A 26,833-nucleotide genomic window follows, 5' to 3' on the forward strand; every position below is an offset into this window, starting at 1 on the left:
TCAGATGTCTGTGCCTGTAGAGGACACAGAACATATTCAGGTGCAGACAGACAAAGACATCTCAATGCCCGTACTATTTCACTCTTTAACGTTTGACTTCACAGTAGAACAAGAACCAATATCACCTAATGAGAATCAAAAGGATGCAACGCAGGAACAACAATAACAACAGCATGACAACCTTGAATGAGTCTCAGACTTGCGATAACCCTCATGCTGGGTCAGTGACCTAAACAGACAAAAGTGCGTCCTAAGAAACGGGGTCAACAACAGAGATAGCTCAGTTGCTCATTAACCAGTTGAGTTGGCTTTACTCATGAACTTCCATCTCCTGAGATAATGTAGACGTGAGTCTCAGAGGAGTTGCATGTGCAGAACTTACCGGAGGCTTCTTTTCTCTTTGAATCCTTTATTGCAAGAAATAAACATATATACTATATGATCTGCAGAGTTTGCCTCTAATCCAGACAGCAAATATTGAAAGCTATAGGTTTAGGTGAAGAGCATCTACATAAAGAGAGTGGCATATCAGTGTGTCTGCTGGCTTGATCACAGTGCCGTATCTTAATTTAAGAAAATGGGAGAAGTGCTGGGGTGTGCAACCACAGAGTAATGAAAAACGAATGTGCCCAGAGACCAGGCACGACGATGGGTGAAAAATACATGATTGATCCTGACGAGGAAACCTCCTACATGGTGGTGCAGGCACAGAGGGGACTCTAAATTTTTCATTTGTCTTTGTTCATGCACACACACTTACAAACACACAAACCTCATGTGTGCACACATACAGCACACACACACAGACACACACACACACACACAGACACACACAGAGAGACAGACAGAAAGTCAGACAGACACAGACACACACATACACACACATACACACACACACACACACACACATACTGTACTACCGACACTCACAGAATGAAGCATAAACAGGAATGAGAGAGAGAGAGGGAGAGAGAAAGAGAAAGAGTGAGAGAGAGAGAGAGAGAGAGAAAGGGAGAGCAGTCACTCACACACACATTGCCTGTAGAGTTCATGTGGCCAGCTAGGCGTGTGCAGATTGGCAAATGTTGCATGAATCTCCAAATTTAAAGACACACACACACACACACACACACACACACACACACACACACACACACACACAAATGCTCGCACGCACGCACACAACCTTCACGCCGACACTAAAAGCCCCATTAGACAGATTGGTTGGGGGCGTGGGTGGAGCAAAAGGGGTCACTTTCTTCACCTTTATTTTTAGAATAAGAGGACCTGTCACACTAGGGGAGGAAAAAGGAATTTTAAAAGGATCTGACACAAATATATACTTATATTTATATATTTATATATATAAAAAAATCAATTTACTCCATTTTAAAAAGCCATATCTGCTAAACTGTGGTGCATTCCGCTTCATAAAAGAGGTAGAAAAACCTGCTGCATTGTCTCACAGCATAGATTAACAAAAATGGCAAGCAGCACTTTGTGGACCCATCATTAGTGCCTATTCAGAAAGAACCGCAGGGGCAGTGCCTGCCCACAGGTCTGGGCCAATCAGAGCGTGGATGGACGTAGAGGAGACCAATAATAGCACAGCAGGAGAAAATAATATGCAAATCTGCTGATGCTCTGCGCTGCGTGTGCATCAGGTGTTAGAGCTCGTCTGGACTGCGTTTTCCTGAAAATGTCGTTGAGAGAACCACCATGGTAACCATGGAGACTCAAAGAGTGTTCTAATACATACATTATACGATGTGAATACGGCGTTCCATATGTCGTGTTTCTTGTTCAACATAGCAGAACAACGCGAGTGACAGAGCAAATAGAAACAGGGCGTCTGACGGAGATTCTGCTCAAAACATTGTGCCGCATCTCGCTGCACAGCACTGCATCGCTCACATCCACTTGAAACATTCTAATGGAGAAACAAAGTTATCAAATCAAAGTAATCGCTGACACTCGCTTGCGTCGCATACAGTTAGAACATTCTAATGGAAAACAAAGTCATCAAATCAAAGTAATCGCTGACACTCGATAGGACAGTTAGAACATGGTGTGACACTAATCAACTCTCACACCCAGCACCATCACAAATAGCCCTGACCTTGAGTATCTCTCTATCTAAATTAAAATCAGACGCAGGCATCAATATTACCCTACATAATGCATAAGACACTCTGACAGATAGAGGTTCATTATAAGCACAGCAGTAAACTTGTTTATGGCTTCAGATATGGCTGTGTGTGTGTGTGTGTGTGTGTGTGTGTGTGTGTGTGTGTGTGTGTGTGTGTGTGTGTGGCCTGCCTGCGGAGCTCTGATCCTGCTCCAGTGCTGGGTGTTTACGAGCAGGCGTTGTGTTGGGCTGTGTGCTGGCTCCATACCGGGTCTCCCTACTAGAGGTGAGGCAGATGGCCAAGCGGGGAGGAGAAGGGAAAACTCATTAGATGGAAAACGCCGGAAACTCAGGGGGGCTCTGGTCAGAACGCATGACTCTGAGGCATGATGAATTATTAAAAATGAAATGAAAATGAAATAAGCAACATGGCAGAAATCCTAAATAATGTTCTTATACATATGATTCTGTTTGTTTTATCTAGTAGTAGTAGTTTGTATACATACTGTATATCCACACAACCCTTGTTGTGTATTTTGTGTAGTTACGTATGTATGTATTGTGATTCATGTGAATTGTGGCTGTATGCTGTAATTTTGCACTGCAATTTTGGGGATCAATAAAGTAATCTACCTACGTATCTATGAAACATATCATGATGTGAAACACTCACAATAAACTATTTAGTGGAGTGTGAATGTGTACAGTATATAAGGCAGGCTGTGTGTTCCAGTACAGAGACTGTGTGTTTGGGTGAGGAGGAGAGAGGGTGTGTGTTCAGGCAGAGAGAGAGGAGGTGTGTGTGTGTGTGCGTGCGTGTGTGCGTGTGTGTGTGTGTGTGTGTGTATAAATAAGGAGAGAGGTTGTGTGTTCAGGCAGAGAGAAAGGGAGAGAAGGTGTGTGTGTGTGTGTGTGTGTGTGTGTGTGTGTGTGTGTGTGTGTGTGTGTGTGTGTGTGTGTGTGTGTGAATGAGGAGAGAGGGACGGAGGGAGGGAGGTGCGACTCACAGTGAGGCGAATGGCTGCGGGACGCCTCCGTCTCTGAGGGGCGGTAAGCTGGTGGCCCCGTGCACGATGACGCAGGCCACCAGCTCACCGGGACGGGACACGTGACCACACGGCAGGGGGAGGGAGCTGGCAATGCCACCTCGGCAGCGTGGAGACTCGATCACCTGGCACACACACACACACACACACACACACACGTACGCTCAAAAACATGCAAAAAACATCAACACTTACACAGGTGGTCATAAAAACATGCACACATACAGTACAAGTGCATTTATAGGTAGACACACACACACACACACACACACACACACACACACACAAACAACAGTTACATGGGTGGGAAAAGATAAGATACAGTAGGCATATAGTGATACACATACATAATGTACACACAGACATGAAAGCAGATCCATGTCTCTCCTACATATGCAAACATTGAGCGTTTGTGTCCCTGTGGAAGGAACTGGTGTGAAGATACTGTAGGCACACAATTCAAATAGTCTTTTCAACTTATTCCTGTCAAATTACTAGTTGAACATTCTGCTCTCTAGCTGAACAAACATTGCAAAAACATTACACTTCCCTTAAATTGACCTTCCAGAAAATGTTAATCACTCATCATGGGGTAAGCCAGTAAGACTCTCTAAAAAAAGAAAACCGAAACTACCAGTCTCTCTGCTGTGCTTAAGTGTGTAAAGCATTGCTGGAATGTCCCTAAGCTTGGAGAAATAGGATGATGACTTAACAGCAATCGTCAGACATTAGAGTCAGCTGGCCTATCACAACCGCCAAAAGTCTCAGTCCTGTAGAATAATATGAAGACCTTGGTTAAGGCAGAGCAATGCATCAAGGTCTATTGGTTCCTAGGCAACAGGTAATCTGCCAACAGTTGTGGCTGCAGCAGAAATGGCTTTTCACAGCAGGCACCGAAAGCTTTCATTCTGGGAAGTCAATTTAGCGAACCTTGGGACACTGGACATTGTTCGCCGCTCAGGGGTGATGGAGGTCTCTTTCGAGCGGAAATAAAAGCTGGGCAGAATAACCACCGTCGGGACAATGAGACGGCATCCGTCTCCGGAGCAAGGGCCACGGCCCCGTTGGAAATAATCAACATTCCCCTATACACTGAACCGGCCCTCCACACAAAGCTCATGCCTCCTGGAATAAAGTTGTTGTGTTTTTTTTCTCAAGGCTGGGCTACAGCAGGTTTTTTTTCCATCTTCTTACCTAGTAAGCCTATTTGGATATGTAGGAGGAGAGGAATGATGAATAGTGCAGAGAAGCTAAAACACCATCAGCTGGCTAAGGGAAGCCTGTGGGCTGTGGTGACGTAGCCATGGTGCTTAAATGGGACAAAGGGACACATTCAACCCCAACCCAACGTGAGCGGCATTGGCAGCCGCCCCAACACCTCACCGGCCCAATCACAAGTCTTGTGAGCCTTGGGTTATGTTAAAAAGCAGCAGAATGTGAGAGAGATTTAGTGAGCACTAAATAAGTTCAGGCCAGTTGACAAGTTAACTTCAAGACATCTTCACCTTGTTTACTCCGAATGACCTTCCTGGTAAAGCAACCGAGTCCCACATGAAATAATAGTTTGCCAAGAAATTAGGGAGATATGGGAGTATAATTATTTATAAGGATGGATAATACTTCACTCATTTCAGTCTACTAGTGTTGGCTGCAGAGAACATTTCTACTATAAGACATCAAAATATATCCTTAAAAGTACTTGAAAATACTTTTCCTTGTTACCTTTGGAAAGGTATTTTCATGTTTGTTATTTTTATGATTTCTTTTTAATTATTTTTGCATCAACAGTCAACACACTACTTCCCAATGACTCAGCGACTCAACTAAAGCAAAGACAAATTGGTCAGCTTTCAAACCTGAGGAAAGATTATGAATACAAAACAAGTGTTCCAATTTAGTGACACTTTAAGTATCGACTTGAGATATGAAAGTCAATAAAACCTGTACATTATGTTAAAAAGTAATGATTTCACATGACCATAAGCAATACCACTGATAATACTAATATATAAAAAAAACATACAACATCATAAAAACAACACCACCACCATAAATAATACATAATAACAATGGTTTTTTTTTCCTCTGTAAAATATTTCTAGATCTTGTCCTGTCCTTGTCCATGCTACCCAGTATGGAGACTGGAGTGTGTTTTCTCCAGGATGGCTCAGGGCTGCCAGAGCCCTGCTCCTGCCGACCACACTCTCTCGCTCTCCTGGGACACCACACACTTGTCAATAATTCAGCACTGCAGGAAGACATTTCATACGCAGGAAGAGAGAAGGAGAGAGGGAGGTGGAGGAGGGGAGGAGAATGTGGAGGCTTTGGAAGTGGATAAAATGCTGAAGGGAAAAAAAGAGTCCGAAGATTTGGAGTGAAAGAGGTGGACAGAGCTACAATGTGTGGGTGAGAGACAAACAAGACAAAGAGACAGAGAGAGAGAGAGAGAGAGAGAGAGAGAGAGAGAGAGAGTAAGAGAGTGAGTAAGAGAGAGAGAGAGAGTGAGAGAGAGTAAGAGAGTGAGAGAGAGAGAGAGGTAAATGCGATGGATGAAGATCTGTCTAAAAGGAATAAAAGAGAGAGAACTGAAAGGAGGATAGAGAGAGTGAACCATAAAGAGCAGAGGGATGGAGGAGAGGGATGATGGGGCCTGAAGCCATGGGACAACACCAGCAGCACCTGCCAATCACACGGCCCCTGGGTCAATACTGGGAGGTGCTGAGGAGAGGAAAACAGCACAGATCCTTTACTCCGTTTCACCATTAACCCTTCGCATCCCAGCCTCAAATCATTAAACCTTTCGCATCCCAGCCTTAAATCATTAACCCTTCACATGATCACATCCCAGCCTCAAATCATTACACCACAAAGAGAGAGAGGGACTGAAACCACACTGACAGGGAGGGACTGTTACGCTTCTCGTTCACTTTTGGTACACAATTACTAAACCCTTCTCTGTTTAATCAGTGGATGGTCAAATAGAAAGCCTCGTCTTCACACCAGGCAGATACAAATTGACCGTCCTGATTCTTTCGCCCATTAGTGAGTCATTGAACAAGGCTGAAAATCAAACCAGACAAATGAAGACTGATTTTCCCACCTCTTCTCCAAACTGAACCATTCTCCCTTCAGTCAGAGGGAACAAAACTGAACCATTCTCCCTTCAGTTAGAGGGAACAAAACTGTCTGTCTTCTCTTAAAACTCGCACTTATATTTATTCCCCTTCTTTTCTCCAATCGGAATTATTAAATAAAACCTCAAACTATGCAAAGAGGCAAACAATGACTGCAGTGTCTTGCAATACATCCTCTTTCATTCTGTGTCTATCTAGTGTTCAGTTCTGAAGCTTGAGCTCATGTTTGACATGGTGTAACTCTGGCTTCCAATGTTCGATTCTAATCTGGGGGCTGGTCAGCCAGCATTCTAGAAAATATCTTTCAAATATCCGGTCCCATTCTGTCCCCCTCATCAATAACCCAATACCAGCCTAAATAAAGCTGACAGTGTTTGTGTAGGAACCAGCAGCTACATGATTGTCGCTCAGTGTGAGCTTGCAGCTTATTTAATGTGTGTTGCCGCGAAACCAGCAATAAACGAGCCAGTCCATCACCAGCTCTGAGAGACTGACAGCAACAAATGGGGGAACTGGCGTGATTTGTGGAATTCATTTTTGCTGCCTATTTATCTCGCCTGCGGACATGATAAGGCTATCTATTCGTCGGAATCCTAATTACCCGTTTAATGTTCCACTCAGCGGTGGGTTACATCATGTTGTTCAATCGCCAGAATGAGTAAGGAGTGTGTAATTACTGTCTGCAGGATGAATCTCATCTGTTATGGAGGACCATGTTAATTTAAATGCTTATAAGCATTGAGTAATTACATAAAATAATTTGTGAATTTGTAGTCATATGGAAGGTGTCTACATATGTTTCATCGTACATATCCAAAACATGCTACACATGTTTCATCATACATAACCAAAAACTATAAAGGCGTTTCATTTGGTTTTGCCTTAAAACAAACAAGCACTCACTGTATCACAAGACACTACACAAATGAGATAATGAAACAAAAGATAACAAATAGAAGTAGATACATACTCCTAATACAAAGAGCATATAAAGTGGCATGCAACACTGACACATTATGCTCATAATACACATAGCATGTAACGCCATAATTTGAATAGCAGTCAAAATGTATACTGTATATAAATATTCAAAAATGACATTCGAATATGTTGACGGTCATATTCAAAATTAAGAGACCACTGCAAATTTGAATATCAAATTTGAATCTCATTCGAATGTCATTAAGGTCAGTAGGATCACATCAGAAAAACGTGCAGTGCTCTCTTAATTTTTTCCCGAGCTGTATAAACCATATAAACGTATCATAATGTCTGATATGTTAGACGTACAATGACAAATAGAGTAGGGCCCTTGATTCCTGGTGCCCACTGGTAGTTTAAGCAAACCACGGCCTGTCTGATCCAACGTTCTCTGGAGGACACTGTGACTCTGAGGGTCGGCTCTGCCCTCACCCCTCTCTGTCTGTAACTCTGATGGTTGGCTCTGCCCTCACCCCTCCCTGTCTGTGAACTGCCCAGTGATAGCCCACTCCCCCTGCTCCTCATGAAGAAACATGCTCACTGTAAACATGCCTAAAACCGCAGGAAGTATTACTCCTATAAGTCTTTGAGATGTCAGACATAAAACCCGAACACCTCCACCGCAACGAAAAAATACAAGCCATTGGAAGGGGAAATGTTTATGAATTCCAAAAAAGATGATCTGCTATGTGACATAAATGGGCATTTGCAAAGCACTTCAAAAGTGCAGGCATTTTTAAAAATGCCAATTCAATGTAGGCATGGAAGACTGTTGCCTCCAAAATACCAACAACCACGAATGTGTACACTTGAAGGGGAAAGAAACGCAAACATGGGTTTAGATAAGAGCACAACAAAGCAGGATGCTCTTCTGAACGCGGTGAGGAGTCTGGGGCTTCTGAAAAACAGCCAAGGGCCCGTGACAGGGGAGGGAGGGAGAGACAGAGAGAGAGGGAGGGAGGGAGAGAGAGAGGGAGAGAGAGAGAGAGAGAGGAGAGAGAGGGAGAGAGAGGGAGAGACAGAGAAGGAACTCTGACAGTGTTCTTCTGTTCTGGTCTCTAGAGTTATAAAGAAAAGAATGAAAAAAAATGAGAGACTGAAATCCCTCTGCGGGATTTAAAAGGCATCCTTTATCAGGCTTTACCCAGGGCTCACTTTGAAAAATAACGATGCTCATTTGTAAATCTCTCTCCTCTGACTGCAAAATATCAAATGCCAGCAAATGCAACTATGCGGATGTCTGCTGCATAGCCAAGTTAGCCAAGCCAAGTTAAGAGAGGAAACGCTCCAAGAGAAGTTCACCTTTCACAGCACACACACACACAAACGCACACACACACGCGCGCACGCATGCACGCACGCACGCACACACACATAAATGTCAGGATCTGATACGAGCAGTCACACTCACCAGTTCAAACTGTGAGGTGATTTCAAAGCACTGTGACTTTGCCAATCTGCCTGGCACCAGGTGGTTCTGGATTCAGTGCTACTCTGATAAGACCAAAACTTCTGCATAACTTCTGCATTGTTACTTTCAATGTAGACTGCAAATATGAAGCTGCAAGCGGGAGCTACACACTAAATCACCTGCTCATTCATTTAAGTCACTGATAAGCATTTCAAGCTGTCCTGGCTTTCTGAAGGGAGATGCACCCCTCCCTCTCCAGAGTTTAGGGTTCCTTCCTTTCTGAACTTTGACCCATTTGGAACTATAAAGTAATTTTTTTGTCAAAATTGAGAATTGATTCACATAATCTTACTGCATGACAACCTAAATTGTATGCATTTTGGACATTATATTTAAAGATATTTTTTGCTGTATAGATTACAACAATTTTGAAGCTCAATATCGGCTCAGAACTCTGATCAGAGCCATATCATTCCAAGGGGAAGACTTGCCAATGCCACACATCTGCATGCTGAAGGGCACTAAGGACTTTGGTTGCAGAAAGCACTTGTACACATTGTTGAGTGTGAAGCAAAGCAAAACTGGAAGAATAAAGAACACGACCTTACAGCAGGGCTACGTCTGACACTACAGTGGAACGCCCACATAGCAAATGCTACAATTAGCTTCCACTACAATGAATGAAACTGGCTACACCAGACGAGGCAGTGGTGTGTATGTGCCACAGACATTCAAAAAACATAGACCCATCTTCTTTTTCTATTTTGCCTCAGTTGCGCTTCCAGTGTAGTAGACCGGACCTTATTCTGTCAAAATATGACCGCAAATAGGGGGGCACTGTGGGGCAACAGGCTACTATTACCACATATTCCCATACCATGTACCATATGCCATTCCCCATCCCACCCCATCTCTCTCTCCCACCTACTTCCTGTCACACTTCACTGTCCTATCTAAATAAAGGCAAGAAGGCCAAAAAATATGCTTAAATAAATAAATAAAGAACTAAATAAATAGTGAAAAGAAAACACACTAGAATATTGAAACAGACAGTAGAAATCTGCTGGCCTGCGTCAGTAGCAGGGGAGATTGTCTGCACGTTGGCGGGGCTCTTTGAAATTCAGCCGGCGCGGTGGTGAAAGCGCTGACATGGCTCTCTCATTACGGGTCTGAAGTGTGAGGACGGCATGGACCCTCCTCCTGGGAAAACACTTCAATGCTTCACACTCCCAGTAAACCCAGGAACCAATCATTTCACTGCCTACTATTATTCTGCGCCATACATGTAACCTTTTCCTTCCACATGAGCCCTGCTTTACGGGTGGCTTGCATGTGAAATGAAATTGCCAATGTTATTATTGCATAGCGCAGATTCTGCCATTCAGCTGCACAAATGTACCAGTTGTAACATTGTTTATTTCTTTCTTAGATGGCATATTAGTTTGGACATATTGTTTGGTACATTTGGCAATAAGTGTAAACCACAAACAGCTTAATAAAACAGAACCTTAGAGAATTCCACTCTTTCTACTGCTGCATAGCTTATGTATTATAAACAATTATGGTAACAACAAATCGTGCTGATGTGCCATTTAATTTTTTTCTCTAAACTGTAATTGTACGGTTAATTTAGCAATTAAAATGTTTCACTTCATAAACAAATGACGTTTAGTCCATTAAATGAGTGTGTAAACAGTCATTGAGGAGGGCTGTAATTTCATCAGAAACTAAAAACATTAGCGAACCCTTCCTCCAACTCACACACTCTCTCTCTCTCTCTCTCTCTCTCTCTCTCTCACACACACACACTCCATTAGTTGACTGCTTCAACCTTGGGTGTGTGTAGGGGGAAGAGGGGGGATGATTGCCTCCTTTTCATAATTAGTAGCCTGTGAGGGCACATTCACATCACCACACTCTCTTGGGCCTGCTGGCTCGAGGATGATCTCTCCAAAGTGTCATTCCACACACACACACACACACACACACACACACACACACACACCTTCAGGGTGTTACAGGCACTCTCTGCATGCAAAAGGCAATCTGTTGTGTTTCTAACGATGAGCGTGGTCACGTGATGACGTGACTGGAGTGGGGTTTCACACGAGCCTCTCGGTGCAGTGAGGAGGTGCAAATGTGCTGCAGGAGACTGGCACCAGTGAGAGCGAAGAGTTGGTATATAAACACATTAAACAAACAAGAACACAAATGAATGTCCTGACAGAGAGAGACAGGGACAGAGAGACGCCATGCAGAAGACAGACACAGAGAGAAGAAGGAAAAGAGAGAGAAACAGAAAGAGAGAGAGAGAGAAAGAGAAAAAAGGGGGATAGTGGAAGAAAGAGGGGCTGTGGGTTTGGTATGTAATTGTCCACAGCAAGGAAAAAACTCCTTTAATGAATGAGTCTGACTGAAAAATGTAATACCTCTGATCACTACAGTCTACACAAGGGGTGCACAATTTCATATGACGGCATCCATCATGATTCACCATGGTGTCATGCATTCTTTACTACTAATGAGGGGTTTTTATGGGATGCCCTGATGCAGTGATCTAGAACGACTGTATCCCATGTCAAGTGATGTCAGTGAGTTTTATGAATCCCTGAAGGTCACTCAGGGTGAAACTCCAGAAGAGATGACCACATGGGCCAGCTGGTCACCCAGGCTACATAACTGATATCATCATATCCCATAAGGATACAAAGTCACAATGACATCATCATATCCCATAAGGATACAAAGTCACAATGACAGTGCAACATCAGCCAGCATACAAATCACCTGTAAATCACATTCATCACATCCCAAATGCACAGTTTCTATACATTAAAAACCATTCATCACATCCCAAACACAGTTTCTGTAGATTAAAAAACACATGCTGCTTAGTATTGCAATTATAATTGTAATTTTACCGCAGTGGGAATGAATCTGATGAATCTTTGGTGCACGTGTCATATCTCTTTTCTGTTTGAAGCAGTTAAGAATCTGAAATGAGTTTTTAATAGGAGAGTGGGGTCCAGGTAGCCTAGAAATCTAGACGCACCCTAGCGGCAGCAAATTAAATTTTCTGCCAGGGCTAGTCTAGCAACTCTCCGTTGGCTTGTGAGCTCGAAAAATTAAACTTCTATCAGGCCAATCAAATCGTGTGTAGAGTCGTTAGGCGGGCTTAACATAATGATTGATGGCAGAGTTGCAACGGTTTGGCTTGAATTCTCTATTACTTGAAAATAAAGAAGATGGATGTTGCTGTTGGCGAACAGTCTGACACGAGTTAAGCTTTTTTTAAGTTGGCAAAAGTTTGAACTAGCCAACTAGCTCCGCTGGTGGGAAAACGCATGGGACTCAGCGCTGTCCTATTGCGTGCAGAGGGAATTTGAAAGACAACTGATTATCCCGCCCCTCGGACTGAGCACTGCGAACGGTGAGTGCCCAGACCCTACATTTTAATGTGGGTCTGGCTCGTCAGGCTAGGGTCCAAGGGCTGTGCAGACAGATTGAGGATTAATTATTAAGTCCTGATCGCCTCCACAGCAGCACAAGCAGCAACACTCAGGCAAAGTTATTTTTAGCAGCAGCAGGGACCGGGCCAGAAACACATTCCTGCCCAACCATGAGGCAGCATCCTCTACACAGCAAAACGCTGCAAACAGAACTTTAGAAATTATTTTTCTGACCTCACATTCCTTGCTGCAAATATTTGCAGTAATGTTCCCTTTCAAAATAATGGCCTCTGACATGGAAAATGTTTTTGGTTATACAATTTCCCAGGCTGGGCCTTTTTTTCTATTAGGGTTGTGTAATTGCATGTGCCCTTTCCTGATCCTGACTGGATGGCCAGAACACACACTATGTGCAGACAGCTGGTACTGTTGCTTTCCCATTCATGTTCTGTCCACCGTGATCATGCTCATGTTTGATCACCAGCCACCAACCTGGCAACCCAAGCCCAACATCTCCTGTTTCCAGTTTCATTTTGGAATGTTTAACATCATTATAACGGGACCAGGGGTATTTAGAATACATATCATAACAGGACCAGGGGTATTTATAATACATATCATAACGGGAGGGGTATTTATAATACATATCAGAAAAGCCATGTGGTGGGTCAGTCTGTTACAGTTTGTCTCAGCAGTCTGTTAAATACTTTGATACACCAATAACGGTTTATACTGTGCACACACACGCACAGGCACACGCACACACACACACACACACGCAACCCTATGGAGCATAATAGGATTGAGCAGTAATAAATGAAGCAATCTACTTCAAGCATGGAGAATGAATCATGGCCTACCGGATCTGATGATGAATGATTAGCGTGAGTAAGCATACCAATGACTGGTTCAAATGCAAGTGAATATACATGTCCTGTGTGTGTGTGTGTGTGAGAGATAGAGAGAGAAAGAGAAAGAAAGAGAGGGGGGGGGTTGTCAATAATAATGAGAAACAGATTAATCTCCTCCAGCATGAGCATGAAGCCATTTGATTGAGTTAATCATTTGCATCTTAAATGCCACAAAGGACTCAAATTTAATATATCAGACTCAGAACATAGATCATAATCCATCCAGAAATCTTGAGCTAGATTTCATAGCGTTACACTGACTTAATATGATATCCATGAAGGTTCTACCCACAGACTTTAAACTTAAACAACCACTTGTTATCTACCCATGAGGAGTGTAGTGATGCATCCGAGACCATCCTTGCAGTGACAATTTACAAGACCCTTGCGTCACTGCTACAGTTCATGACATGTGTATCCGAAGCTGTATTTGCAATGCTAACAAACTGAGACTCTTTGAAATTCAAAAGCTCCTCCTCTGGTATCCAAATTCACACATGTACGTGCACAGACACACAGACACATGGACACATACACACATACACACTAACGCACACGCGCACGCACGTACACACACACACACACAAAGCATGCACACTGAAACAGACAACCCTATCAGAGGTAATTGTCATGTATTTCCCCACCTGATTCATGCAATTTGTTTTCATCTAATAAATATACACTATATTTAATCAGTCCAACAAATGCAAGCACAAGCAAGCACAAACACACACAGACACACACACACACACACACACACACACACACACACACACACACACACACACACACAGATGGCTCCTAATGACTGAAATAAATGCAGCCGTGCAGGCCCGACTCCATGGCAGGACCCACGGTGTCCCTGAGCCTCACTAATAATATTCAGGCTCCGGAGCCGCGCAGGCCAAGGGGAGAGGAAGCGTTGCCAGGCCAGCACGGTCCCAGCACATGGAGGGAGGGAGAGAGGGAGAGAGAGAGGGAGAGAGAGGGAGGGAGGGAGGGAGAGGGAAGCACCATGCAGCTACCCTCCAAACAGCCAAATATAAACCTGAGCAGGCTGCCCATCCGTATGGATATGATCTACACACATTCCCCAGCATCTCAACAGTAGAGATCTACACATAGCACACAGCATTTCTGCTACAGATCTACACATACTGTAGCACACAGCATCTCTACAGTAGAGATCTACACATAGCACACAGCATCTCTGCTACAGATCTACACATAGCACACAGCATCTCTACAGTAGAGATCTACACATAGCACACAGCATCTGTACAGTAGAGATCTACACATAGCACACAGCATCTCTACAATAGAGATCTATACATAGCACACAGCATCTCTACAATAGAGATCTACACATAGCACACAGCAGTACTGACACAATGTATATTATTACTTATGCAAGTCTATATAGAATGATTCCCTATATACACCTAAACACAGGACCTTCTATTAATAATGCAGACCTGAACAACTAAACTAAATAAATATCATATAGCTCATTATTTATTATAGTATTATTATAGCTTATTATAGACACTGCCTATCATCACTAATATAGGCTTCTTATAACCCCTTGTTTTTTTCAATTACATACCTATTTCAATTCCTCTCATTACAAATTTCGACCTGAACACACTTGCTATTATAACTAACAGATTTAAATACTCTGCCTAAACATTACCAAAGTAAATCTACATACATCTCCTATAATTACTAATATAGACCAACTGCATTTTATAAAGTTACACACATCATTTTATATAATCACACATATAATACCACAAATAATATCTGAAAAAAATCTAAGCAAATATTAAATATAGATCTAAATACACTTATTGTCAAGACAAATACATGCATACATCTCATACATAAAATACAAAGAAAGAAGTACATCAATCTCTTCATAAAATAGCTAAATATATCTCATAGCCAAATCATTTCTACCATTAGAAAACACATCTTGACTGCATTCCAAGCACTTTTTTGTTCATTACAAATACAAAACTAATTATATTTAAATTATTTCATATCCTGTGTGCATCTTTTCTCCTCTTCTTCCGCTAACAGGATTCAAAAAACACCCTCAGGGCATGTACCATTAAACACTCACAGTGTTTACAGCCTGCTATTACCACTGAGATTCTGATGAAATGGCACTTCTCCATAGAACTCATTGTTACTTAATTACTGACTGTATGAACTAATGTCAAATGTTCTCACTCTTTTAAATAATGCCACACACACACACACACACACACACACACACACACACACACACACACACACACACACACACACACACACATAAACAAGTAGTGAATGTTTACCCTTTACTCATTTACAGCCTTGTGTGATAGAGGATGAAGCTGGGTGGGTGTGAAGGCGTTTGTCTTTTGTTTTTGCAGGCAGACAGAGGACCCCTAAGGGTCCTCACACATGTACACACCAGTCAGTGATCCCTACGGACTGCTGCTAAATGGGGGAGGTGCATGTGTATTTGCGTGTGTGTGTGTGTGTGTGTGTGTGTGTGTGTGTGTGTGTGTGTGTGTGTGTGTGTGTGTGTGTTAGTATGGGTGTGCTTTCTCTGCGAGGGGTAAGTGTCAAGTTTCCCTGACACACTGATGAAACAGCGGCACTCTATAATCATTTGTTCTGAGGGTGGCATCTACAAACAAACCCTGCGGACATGCCCCTGGTCTTCAAAGACACACGGACACGGACATGGACACGGACACACACACACACACACACACACACACACACACACACACAGGTCTGGACACTGGTCTGCCAGCCTTCCTCTCGCCTTCCTCCAGGTTGTCAGGGCCAAGACGGAGGAGTGGGGGATGAGAAAGGGGGAGAGAGAAAGAAGTAGAGAGAGAGATTGAATGGAATAGAGGAGAAAAGCCAGAGAAAAGTGAAAGAAAGAGTGCATTGAGTGAACGAGTGACGAGTGAAACAAGTGAGAGAAGAAAAGGAAACACAGAGGGAGAAAAAGAATGAGTGAGAGAGAGAGAGAGAATAAAAGCAATAACCTAACAATGAACTGATGTCTGAAACTGGATTACAGTTGCGGCCACAGATGGAGGCTGAACACTGGCCTCAATAGAGTGCCAAATCAATCACACCGCAACTTCATAAGCCGCAATGGAACTGAAACATCCACCAGCGAAAATGACATTTCTGTTCGAGCAAATACTATTTCATCTCACTCACGACTACCTAGACTCCGTGGGCAAGAGAAAGTCAACAAATGGTTAATCCCAGTTTGTACGGGGAAGATGGCGAAGTCAGCGGCTCGGCTCCGCAGGTGTCCACCAAGCAATATCAGCAAACCCAATAACCGACCGGCTCGGCCCGTCTCATCTCCCCTCATCAGGGAGTTCCATCTCAAGAGGAGGAATTGCATTATCGTCCTCTCAATTTCTCCACAACCTCTTTTCTCAATATTTAGCATCCTCTGAGGCCAGACAGACAGAAAGCCAATTAGAGTCAGCATCTGTTATTGACCAAGGTTTTCAAAAGGTACAAGAAAGAATGCCGCCCGCTGCACATACTGTTCTACATTTGCTTTCAATTTTTCAGCTGGGCAACCTTGACGAGCTTCGAAGTCATTTGCCATTTGAAAACACTACAAAACAATTCCTTTCCAACCCATAGCAACAGAACTCAACAGTTGTTAAGGAGATGTCATTATAATACAAATTCTTGTGACTGTTAAAGGCCCTTCACACTCTCCCCTCCCCCTTGCCTTTTTCACACACATGAGAATGTGACAATTAGTGCAAACAGTACAATTCAAAGACTGCTCTTGCTATTCTCCATGATCAAGATGTGTCCCCGGAGCCCCAGACACTAAGGACATCCACTGTGTGTGGCAGCTTTCACAATCAAACAAGAAGAAGAAGAAAAAGACAAAGACATACAGTGCGCAGCATATGGTCAAAAGCTGGATCATTAATCAGATGCACACATACACACACACACACAGACACACACACACACACGACATGCAGGAGCTGGGTCGATCGCAGACTTCCTGACAAAGGCAATGGAGGCTGATGAAAGCGCTTGTTTTCCCCTGGTCGTCCTGCACGCGGTGGCACATCTCGGAAGGCTGCTCGTCTCTGAATTAGATTACGGCGAGATCAAATTATCCCCGACAGACACGATGAACTGCCGAATTCCCATGGTGACGCGATATTCCTAACAAAACATGCCATCTGAGCTCGACATCTTCACAAACACTGAATATTAAAAATGGTATCCATAGTGAGGGAGGTGAAGTTTCCTTTGTTACATTGCTGCATGGATAATGTGAGCTGACATTTAAAACACATTTCATGCCCATCTACCTTACAATCACTAATGAAAGATGAGATGAACAAAGTCACAAGGTAGAGAACAAAACACACAGCCATGATAACTGTGAGTACTATCAACAGGAGACTGTTGAACTGCAGCATTCCCTTGTTATCTTCCTGCTGTGTCGTGCCAAAAGGAAAACCTCAAACAGGACCATCCAGTATCATCAATATCAACTCATACATTTGTGTTCACAATCCAAAGGAGAACAGGTGGCCGTCCTTTAGGATGTTTACACGGTAAAACAACTATGTGATAGACATCACAAGGATTGGATTACAGTCGTGGTTAAAAAAAACGAATGGATAATTGGGTTAACCTGGGTGATCACATTAGAGCTGGATGGATCTCATTCCCTCAAGCCAATCTCTGAAAAATCACCATTAACATCTACAGTAACTTCCTGCCCACACTAATGAAGATCTGGGTTAAGGAAATAAGGCTCGCTTAATTCAGTGTGCAACCGACCTCATTTTTCTTATTAATGATTTTTAAACACAGGCCTTGTGGGATCCTTGCTCCCAATTCAAACATTTTAAAGCAAACAGCAAGAGCAAGAGCTCTGTGCTTAGTTTTTCCCCTGCAGTTTATCAGAAGAAAATGGGGAAACTGATTTGAAAGAAGTGGGATGCGTCGGCCATAGAAAGCATGTTGCATCTTTATTCATCTCCACGCTTTCCCTGTGTGCATGAATAATACTCCGTGTTTGATTACGGGGAACCACAGAAATGCACTGCAGATGAACCCAGTTCCCCTGGTGATGATCATCATGTAGACATTATAAAGTCACACACTGCAACATCCCCTACCGTGGAAATCACTGATATCGATTTTCTAACCAATACTACAACAACACATCATTTCAACAGTTTCAACAGTAACCAATACTACTAACTACATCACATCATTTCAACAGTAACCAATGCTACTCTAACATCACATCATTTCAACAGCTTCAGCCATTTCTGTGGGATATTCTTGGGTACTGCATGGCTTTGAACGGATAAGAAAAACAATCCTTTCCCTTCTTTTAGTCCTTCCAGAGGAGCAAACAGAAATCTATCAGAGAGTCTTTAAAAGGCTCCTGTTCCTGAGAATGGGTTTGACCCAGGGCGGAGCAGGAGGACCTGAGAGAGGACATGCATTATCAGTTTGTCAGCTAACTGGGCTGAGAGACAGCGTGATGTTCTGGGTTGTGTGGATGTGAAGGCAACCACACCACACACAAACACACACACACACACACACACACACACACACACACACACACACACACACACACACACACACACACACACACACACACACGAGATAAAGGGACTAAGAGAAACGGTAACAAAGAGAGAGAAAAAGAGAGACAAAGAGAGAGCAGGAGAGAGAGAGAGAGAGAGAGAGAGTTCACCAACCCCCCATGGCACAGTGGCCCTTGGCCTGACTCATCCATCAGTGCCTTATAAAACATGTCCCAGGTGCTTTCCCCCTGGAGATTATTCCACTGGGCCCCGCCAGTACTGGAAACCTTCCCAAACGCACCATAACTAAAAGGCATTAATTACAGCACTCATTAATCTGAGTACACTTTTACAGCCCTGCCACTGCTCCCTCTCAAAGCACTCACCACACAGCAGCACACACACACACACACATATAAACAGATGCACATGCTCAAAAGCATACTGTATTCCCATAAACACACACACTGCACACATACATACACACAAAAGCATATTGGTGTTCATAAAAGCTCACACGCACTCACATATGCACGCACGCACGCACACACACACACACACACAGACACACCTATAAACACATACAAACAAGCAAACATAAATACAGATTATACTGTACATCTGACACACTCACACTCACGCACACTCACTCACTCACTCACCTCACTCACCTCACTCACCTCACTCACACACACACACACACAGTAAAACACCACACCAGCCTCACACCTACAGTAAGCCAGTGTGTCCCTCTAACCAAGGGGCTTTCAGTGAAGGTGTCAAGGACAGCACAGCCCTGTGTGGGCAGGAGACGCATACATGTGGACAATCAGCACAGCCCTGTGTGGGCAGGAGCAGCATACATGTGGACAATCAGCACAGCCCTGTGTGGGCAGGAGCAGCATACATGTGGACAATCAGCACGGAGCATCGCGCTACTGAGCCCCAGGATGACAGAGGGACAGGCCACAGTGAGGGTGGGGAAAACCACAGAGACAGACAGACAGGTAGAGACTCTCACACTCTCTCTCTCTCTCTCTCACACACACACACACACACACACAAACACAAACACACACACACATGCACACACACACAAACACACACATAAACACACACATAAACACACACACTATTAACTATCTGTTCCTACAAGGGTACAAAGCTGTGATATCTCACTCCCACTTAGGCGGATATCCGCTATGATGTCCCTGCTGGTGAAGTGTTGGCATGAGGGTGAGACCTCTGTATTATTCTGGTGGGATGAGTCAGAGTCAGGTAAGGGTGTGTCCCATCTCACCTACTCAGGTTAGGGTGTGTCCTATCTCGCCCACTCAGACTGGAGCCCACAACTGTGACTGTATCAAAGCAGCGGAATGCACTAAACAGACTCAATCATACCGCACTAAACAGACTCAATCATACCGCACTAAACAGACTCAATCATAACGCAAGTCTGAGATGAAAAGTGTTGCTCAGTTGTACGCCGCTGACTGTATCAAAGCAACAGCAGGCACCAAAGAAACTATCGTATAAAACATTTAAATGAAAGGGTTGTACTTGCCTAAGCCTGTATAACCAAACCTCTGTCATCCTCACCTGCTGTCCCTAGCTCGAGCTAAACATTATTTCTACACACTTGATTTTCTTTCAGCTTCACACTGCAAACGCTGTGGCCAGCTACCTACTGCTTTAATGGGAAATGAATGTCATTGTGCGTTCTTGTTATTTCCATTCTGCTCTCTGTAGTGAGGTGCCAGTGCTTTTAATTAAAGCCTGTATGATCCCGCTACAGTGCTGTTGTGTTGTGCGGTCGCCAGCAGGCCTTGGCAGTGGGCAGAATGTGTCGTACACGTCTCCACCATGTTGTACACAGAGGAGATTGGATCCTGCAGGGGGTCTGTGGACCAAGCTGCGCAACAACAAGAGTAATTAAGGAGAGAGGTCTGTCTCGGTCGGCCTTGTGTACGGCTTTGCATCAGAGGGCTACAGGGGCCTTCACTGTAGCACACACACTTACACGGAGGCAAACACACATACACACACCCACCCACCCACACACACACCCACACATACACACCCACCCACACACACAGACACAGACACACATATGCATAAACACATACACACGCATACAGAGACACACATACGTGCACACACACGCAAAATGCAAGGTTGACTAATGGGATGTTATTTGTCTTCCACCTGGTAATGAAAGGCCGCCAGCCTCATCTCAGCCTTATCTCTTGCAGGAAGAGACATTCCCCAGTGTACGCTGAATAATTCTGTTGAACAACGATGGACCTCAACAAGAGAGAGGAATACAGCATTCACTGGCAGAGACGGATTCATCCATCATTGCGAACAAAGCGCATCTTATTTATGCTTGAAGTTGCGACGCATCCCTTGTCCTCTCTCTATTGATCGTCTGAACGCCAGAGCCCTTACAGATTCTCTTGTGCAACATTTCATTTTCTGGGAGCAGCTCCCACGCTGCTAAGCGGCGCAGGGCGTGAACTAACACGGAGAGCTGCTGATGTCTCCATTACCCCAGTCGCCGCTTTGAGCAAATCACTTTCCGCTCCACACCGCATCGCTCCGCTCCGACATGGCGTCTGTAGCTCAGAGAGCTGTCAGGCGCCGGCGGTGTGAGAGTGAAAGGCAGAGCGCAGCGCGACATGAGATGGGAGCAGCTCATCTCCGTCTGGGTGGGTGTGTGTGTGTGTTTGTGTGTGTGTGTGTATGTGTGTGTATGTGTGTGTGTGTGTGTGAGTGCGTGTGTGAGAGTTGACTGCTGCCGTTTTAATAACCCCTAAGGAAGATTTGTACATGTCACACACACTGCTTAGCCATAGCGGCCTCACACACACACACACACACACACACACACACCAGACTGCATAAATCTTACTTTCTCTATCCACTGTTACAACAACGCTAAATCATGACAGAAATTACCCGCAATGACTAGAAATTGATTTTTCCCCCCATACCCCATCCCTTTTTATAGCAGAAGCCATTTTGAAAATTCAATCAGCCTATGATGTACAGGTTGCCACAGTAAAGTCAGCCCTTTTGTTATGACATTGAGAATGTCTCCAGGCACTGGACAGTAACAGCTATGTCTGTCCATGAGGAAGCACTCGGATGCCATCACTTTCCACATTCACATCCAAGAGAAGGTGATAATGAACATTTATTTTTCTTCGGGCAAGAATGGAAGAAATCCAATGACAGGGGTACTTGTTTGAGAAATCAGAGGTTCACACACAACTCTTTTAGGGAGTGAAAAGAGAAAGTAAAATCACACATTTTTTTCTTTTTTACTTGTAATTGTGTGCATTTCTGTGCCATGTTGGTGTGTGCATGTCTGTGCCACGTTTGAGTAGTGTGCATGCTTGTCCCATGTTAGTGTGTGTACATTTGCACTGGACAGGCCGGAGAGCTCACACACACACACACACACACACACACACACACACACACACACACACACACACACACACTGGACAGGCCGGAGAGCTTAATCATTTCAACGCCATTAACACTGTCAGCAGCAATAAGCAGCACTGTCTACTCCAGTTAGTGTGAGCCACAGGCCCACACGAACACACACACACACAATTAGGCTGTAATGGACTGCCTTGAGGCTAATTGATTACAGTGGCAGAGGAGTAACAGGATGAGCAGTGGTGGGGTGACCCCTGAAATTAGTCACATGACCCCCAGACCTCGAGGGTTGCTCGGGTGTCATGCCTTAATGTTGGGCTAAATGGGGTGACTCTGCTGTAAGTGTGTGTCTGTAAATGTGTGTCTGTTAAGTGTGTGTTTCAAAATGCCTCTTGCATGCACCTCTGACAGCACTGCTTCCAGTCAACCAGTGAATGTGATTCAGAATATGTCTTTGGGGATTACTTTTGAGGAATTACAAGAACCAGGGAGAAAACGGGAGCGCATCCTGAACACACACACGCACACACACACACACCTCAGTGGAGTCAGTGGAGGCTTTACTCACATGTGTATAAGGAAGTGGCAGGGGTGACTGTGGAGGGGTGTCCTCGAGGGGGAGGAGGATCAAACCATCCCCACAGGGGCGTGGGGGCAGTTTGGTGATCAACTCAGGCTTTCGGGAGACTCCACTCCTCGGTGAAAGGGGTAGGCTCTCACCATCCTCATCCAGAGTGACATCTGGCTCCATAGAAATGAGCTGAAGAGACCAAATAAAAGTGAACGCCTTCCTTTACCTCTTCCCAAAATAAGCAACATAGTCAACTCAAACTAAACATTTACCTGCTTCTACTTATGTGCTACACCTACCTTACTGGAAATCATTGCTATTCTTCTAATACTTCCTCACTACTAGAATAATGCTCCATCTGCTTACTGGCAGGACACTCAATGATAAATTGAATAGTGACTCTCCAGTGAAAATACTGTTTACCTCAGGAATAAGGCTTACTGTAGCCCTGAGGAACAACCCCAGCTGGACATGGGTAGAGTTAGCCACACCACACCACACCACACCACCACACACAACACCACCATACCACACCACACCCCACCGTGTGTTACCTTGGCTTCTGTGGTCTGTGGAGATGGTGGTGGAGAAGGTCTAAAGTCCTCTGGGTCCTCCTGGGCCCTGGTTCCATTCTCCTCTGGTGGCAGTGGAGGCCCTAGACATGTAGAGGGGCCTGAGGATGATGGAGGAGCCCCACCATCAGGCTTCTCCTGCCCCTGCCCTCCCGTACCATCATCCCCTGGCTGGGCCGCAGGCGGAGGGGGAAGACGGCCGATGCTCCTGTCTATAGCGACGGGCCGTGTCTCGTGGAAGGCCACTGTGTAGAGTAAGCGGCCGCAGTGCATGGCCAGGTGGTCGTCGTGGGCCCTGAGGAGTGCCATGATGCCGCTGTACTGGTATAGCTCCTCATCCGGACCAGCGAACAAGTTGATGCGTGGCGCGTTGGTGCGTGGGTAGATGGCGAAGAAACCCTCGCCAGCTTTGCTGGCTTCCTTGGCGCCAGAGTCAGACAGTAGAACGGCTTCCACTTTCAGACGCACGTCGTGGTTTTTGTCGTTCTTGCAAAACCCTTTAAAAATGTATGTTGCATAATGTGTATTCATTTTTTTTTTTCATTTATATGTGCCATAATGTAGTAGAAGAAATCCAAAGGGATTAATGCAGTTTCTGTCAACATTACTTGTGAAAGCCATCAGAGAAAATACTCATGAAGAATTAAACATCTGGAACACAGGAAACACATTTTCATTTTCCCTATGGCCACACTAAGTCATACGAGAGGTACCTACCTTTAGGGAGAGTGAAGACAAACTTCTTAGGGCTGCAGGTATACATGTTGTCCACATTAACCTGCTTGATGGTACCAGTGGAGCTAGAGTTGGCTTGGAGAACCTCCCCATCGTTGACTCTCAATCGGACCCCAGATCCAGAGTTGTCCAAGAGTGGGTTCTCCGCGGTCAGAATCAGCTGGTACTGACCCGTCTGGTTAAATTGCACACTCACCAACTCAAAGACAAAGTCCAGCTCCTTCTCTTCAACCTTAACTTGGCTCCTGTGCATGGTAAAGGAACTTACTATAATTTATTTCTATTTTCTTACTTATGGTATTTCATTAAAAGGGTATTTTGAGTGAGTCCTTGTTATACAATGTTAAACAGTGACAAACTGCAAGCCTGATCACTAACATTAGTAGCCAAGGAGGGATATGATGTATTGAGTTGTCTTTCATGTTGCTGCAGCTACGGGCAGAGGGCCAATCCTTACCTGTCATAAAGGTAAACACCTGAAGCAAACCTATTGGCCAGCTAAGATAATTAAAACGTATAGCAAATACTGTATGCCCTACTGCAAATGTTGGCATGGCAATAGACTTTGCATCAAACAACATTATTCTTTTTTTTGAAGATTTATGATATCAGATAATTAAGGCGGCAATTAAATGTTATGGTAGTGAAGTCAATAAATCAGAGGCAGCAATGAAGCCCTGATAACTGTAATGGTTCAATAGCATTTAAGCCATGACTTTGAACTTGGGTGCAGTATAGTCTTTGTTGTACTTTCACCTGTGTTTTTTTCCCCTCCACTCTCTATCTTGAGTTAATTCCTTGAGATTGTAGACACCACAAGAAAATGGATTGGGTCAAAGTCTGTTGTAGATACTATGTGTGCCTCGTGCAATATTAAGACTGGCTGCAGCTGCAACTCAGTGTTCAGTTATTGACAAAGAATCCATACAGCTGTAAATATACAGCAGAAAATATGATCATCTGATGATTACAGCAAGTTGACTGACTCCGCTGTGTGAATTTAAAAGACTTGCAACCACATCCTCATATTGCTTGGTGTTGACTAAAGGATAAAGGATAACTAAAGAGGGAACCAAGAAATCAAGGTAAAGAAATAACACACATCACTAAGGCTACATTGATAATTGATGACACTGATACAGTAACTCTCTATTAGCTCGGGTGTCTGTAGTATTTTTTACTTTTCTGACTGGCCATAAAGTTTTTTTTTTTTTGTCTGACTAATTTATTTTTACAATTATGATAATAGTTATTAGGCTCAAACCGCTAAACGCACGTTGCAGTAACGTGGACATTCGTTTAAAGGCTTTTATAAGTTTAGTTAAATACTTTTTTTTAAATGAAAGGTAAACTAAATTTCGAGTTGATTAGCCTACCTGTCCAGCGTGTAAATTAATGGAAATGATAGTGATCTTTCTCACTGACAAAGATGAAGTTCAGTTGTTTGTCAAGCAAGTCCATCATCACTGGCTAAACGAAGGAGGTAGCTTTTCAGGAGTTTGCAGGTGTAAAAATGACACCGAGCACCTGGAAGCATGGTAGCAAGCAAAATTGAAATTCGGCAATTGTTAACAATATGTTATGATGTGTAATGTTAATATCTGCATTTATCTGGCCACCAAGGTGTAGGGTTTGGATTCTCCAGGCTATATAGCCTACACGGAAATGTCAGAGGATTCCACACCAAAACACTTGCTACAGCATTCAACTTGCAGCACGCTTGGTGTTTGCGGACAGGTTTCTGGTGAAAACTGCATTTGTGGCTGCTATGTGCATCTTCAGATTCCCCTTTCCTCTACACCTGTGCGTCTTTCACTGAGAAATTGAGATGGTAAGTTGCTACAAAGGCGCCATTGTTTGCCACGGTGCGGTTGAAACCGCTTCAAAGCTTGCCCATTTTGAGAACATCGTCCATCAGACATAATCCTCCATGTGAAAAGACAGGGAGGCTGGCGCGGAAAGGACAAATAACACAGGAGTCTGATCATCTCAGAAACACAGAATGTGGGCGAGTTGAGCATTATATAGAGGACTGCTAAAGCTTTATAAGAAAGGTTCCTAATTAATCCAGAACTTCAGCACAGCCCTGCTCTTTAGGAGAGCTGTGGATTTATCAGTTCAAAGCTTTAGATCCGCCCCAGGTCTCATGGTATCAGTTCTGTTCATTTGTAGGCCTAACTGCTTATTCTTCAACATTACAGGAAATTGTCTGTCTTCTCAGCAACATCAGTTTGATAGGTCTTCGACATCGACCGTGAGGTCATTACAATGCATGAAAATGCACTGTACTGTTCTTCCTAAGCTTCTTCTTGTTCTTTTTCTTCTATCAGCCATACCAACTACATTAAACCACCACCTACCTAGCAAACAACATAGCAACCACCTCAAGTACCCTAGCAACAGCCTAGCAACCATGTCAAATACCCTAGCAACAGCCTAGCAACCACTTCCACAGTTATAACTTAACAACCAACATAGCAACCACCACAACTACCCTAGCAACTGCTAAAAATTATTAGCTAAGTTAGATAAGTAACATGGTTAACATAGTTAGCATTGTTAGCATGTTCATTAGCATAGTTAGCATAACTACTAAAAATTGTAAGTTAAGTTAGCTAAGTCACATGGTTAGCATTGTTAGCATAGTTATTATTTTTTACAAAACTATTAGAAAACATTAGCTAAGTTAGCTAAGTAACATGGTTAGCATAGGTAGCATGTTAGCATAGTTAACATTGTTAGCATAACTGCTAAACATGAATAGCTAAGTTAGCTAAGTCACATGGTTAGCATGTTAACATTCTTAATATTTTAGCATAACTGCTATAAATTA

General features: G+C 43.8%; 2 protein-coding genes across 3 annotated transcripts in view; one reads left to right on the forward strand and one right to left on the reverse strand.

Annotated features, from left to right (window-relative positions):
• LOC121724141 (formin-like protein 14) lies at positions 1–25,528 on the reverse strand. Its single transcript, XM_042110501.1, has 7 exons — positions 25,377–25,528; positions 23,983–24,245; positions 23,248–23,762; positions 22,691–22,882; positions 3,136–3,299; positions 2,320–2,408; positions 1–14 (listed from the first exon to the last, which is right to left on the reverse strand). Exons 2-7 carry the CDS (start codon positions 24,026–24,028, stop codon positions 1–3), a joined length of 1,020 nt encoding a protein of 339 aa, XP_041966435.1. The 5' UTR covers positions 24,029–24,245; positions 25,377–25,528.
• Positions 24,940–26,833, forward strand: part of stra6 (signaling receptor and transporter of retinol STRA6) — a 26,136-nt gene continuing 24,242 nt past the window's right edge. The window contains exon 1 of one of the 2 annotated variants that reach the window (XM_042110245.1): positions 24,940–25,085. The gene's annotated coding sequence lies outside the window, so the exon portion shown is untranslated. Of the gene's footprint in view, positions 25,086–25,639; positions 25,832–26,833 lie in introns of those variants that run through there. The other variant, XM_042110246.1, reaches the window with a different exon arrangement.

This window comes from Alosa sapidissima, chromosome 11 (assembly GCF_018492685.1).
Source record: "Alosa sapidissima isolate fAloSap1 chromosome 11, fAloSap1.pri, whole genome shotgun sequence".
Taxonomy (NCBI): domain Eukaryota; kingdom Metazoa; phylum Chordata; class Actinopteri; order Clupeiformes; family Clupeidae; genus Alosa; species Alosa sapidissima.

Coding starts and splice junctions, on each gene's coding strand:
- LOC121724141 (XM_042110501.1), bottom strand. CDS start 24,028: ATGTATACCTGCAGCCCTAAGAAGTTTGTCTTCACTCTCCCTAAAG. Junction 23,763..23,982: donor TGTCTTCACTCTCCCTAAAG/GTAGGTACCTCT, acceptor ACATTTTTAAAG/GGTTTTGCAAGAACGACAAA. Junction 2,409..3,135: donor CCGCAGCCATTCGCCTCACT/GTGAGTCGCACC, acceptor CCTCACCTCTAG/TAGGGAGACCCGGTATGGAG.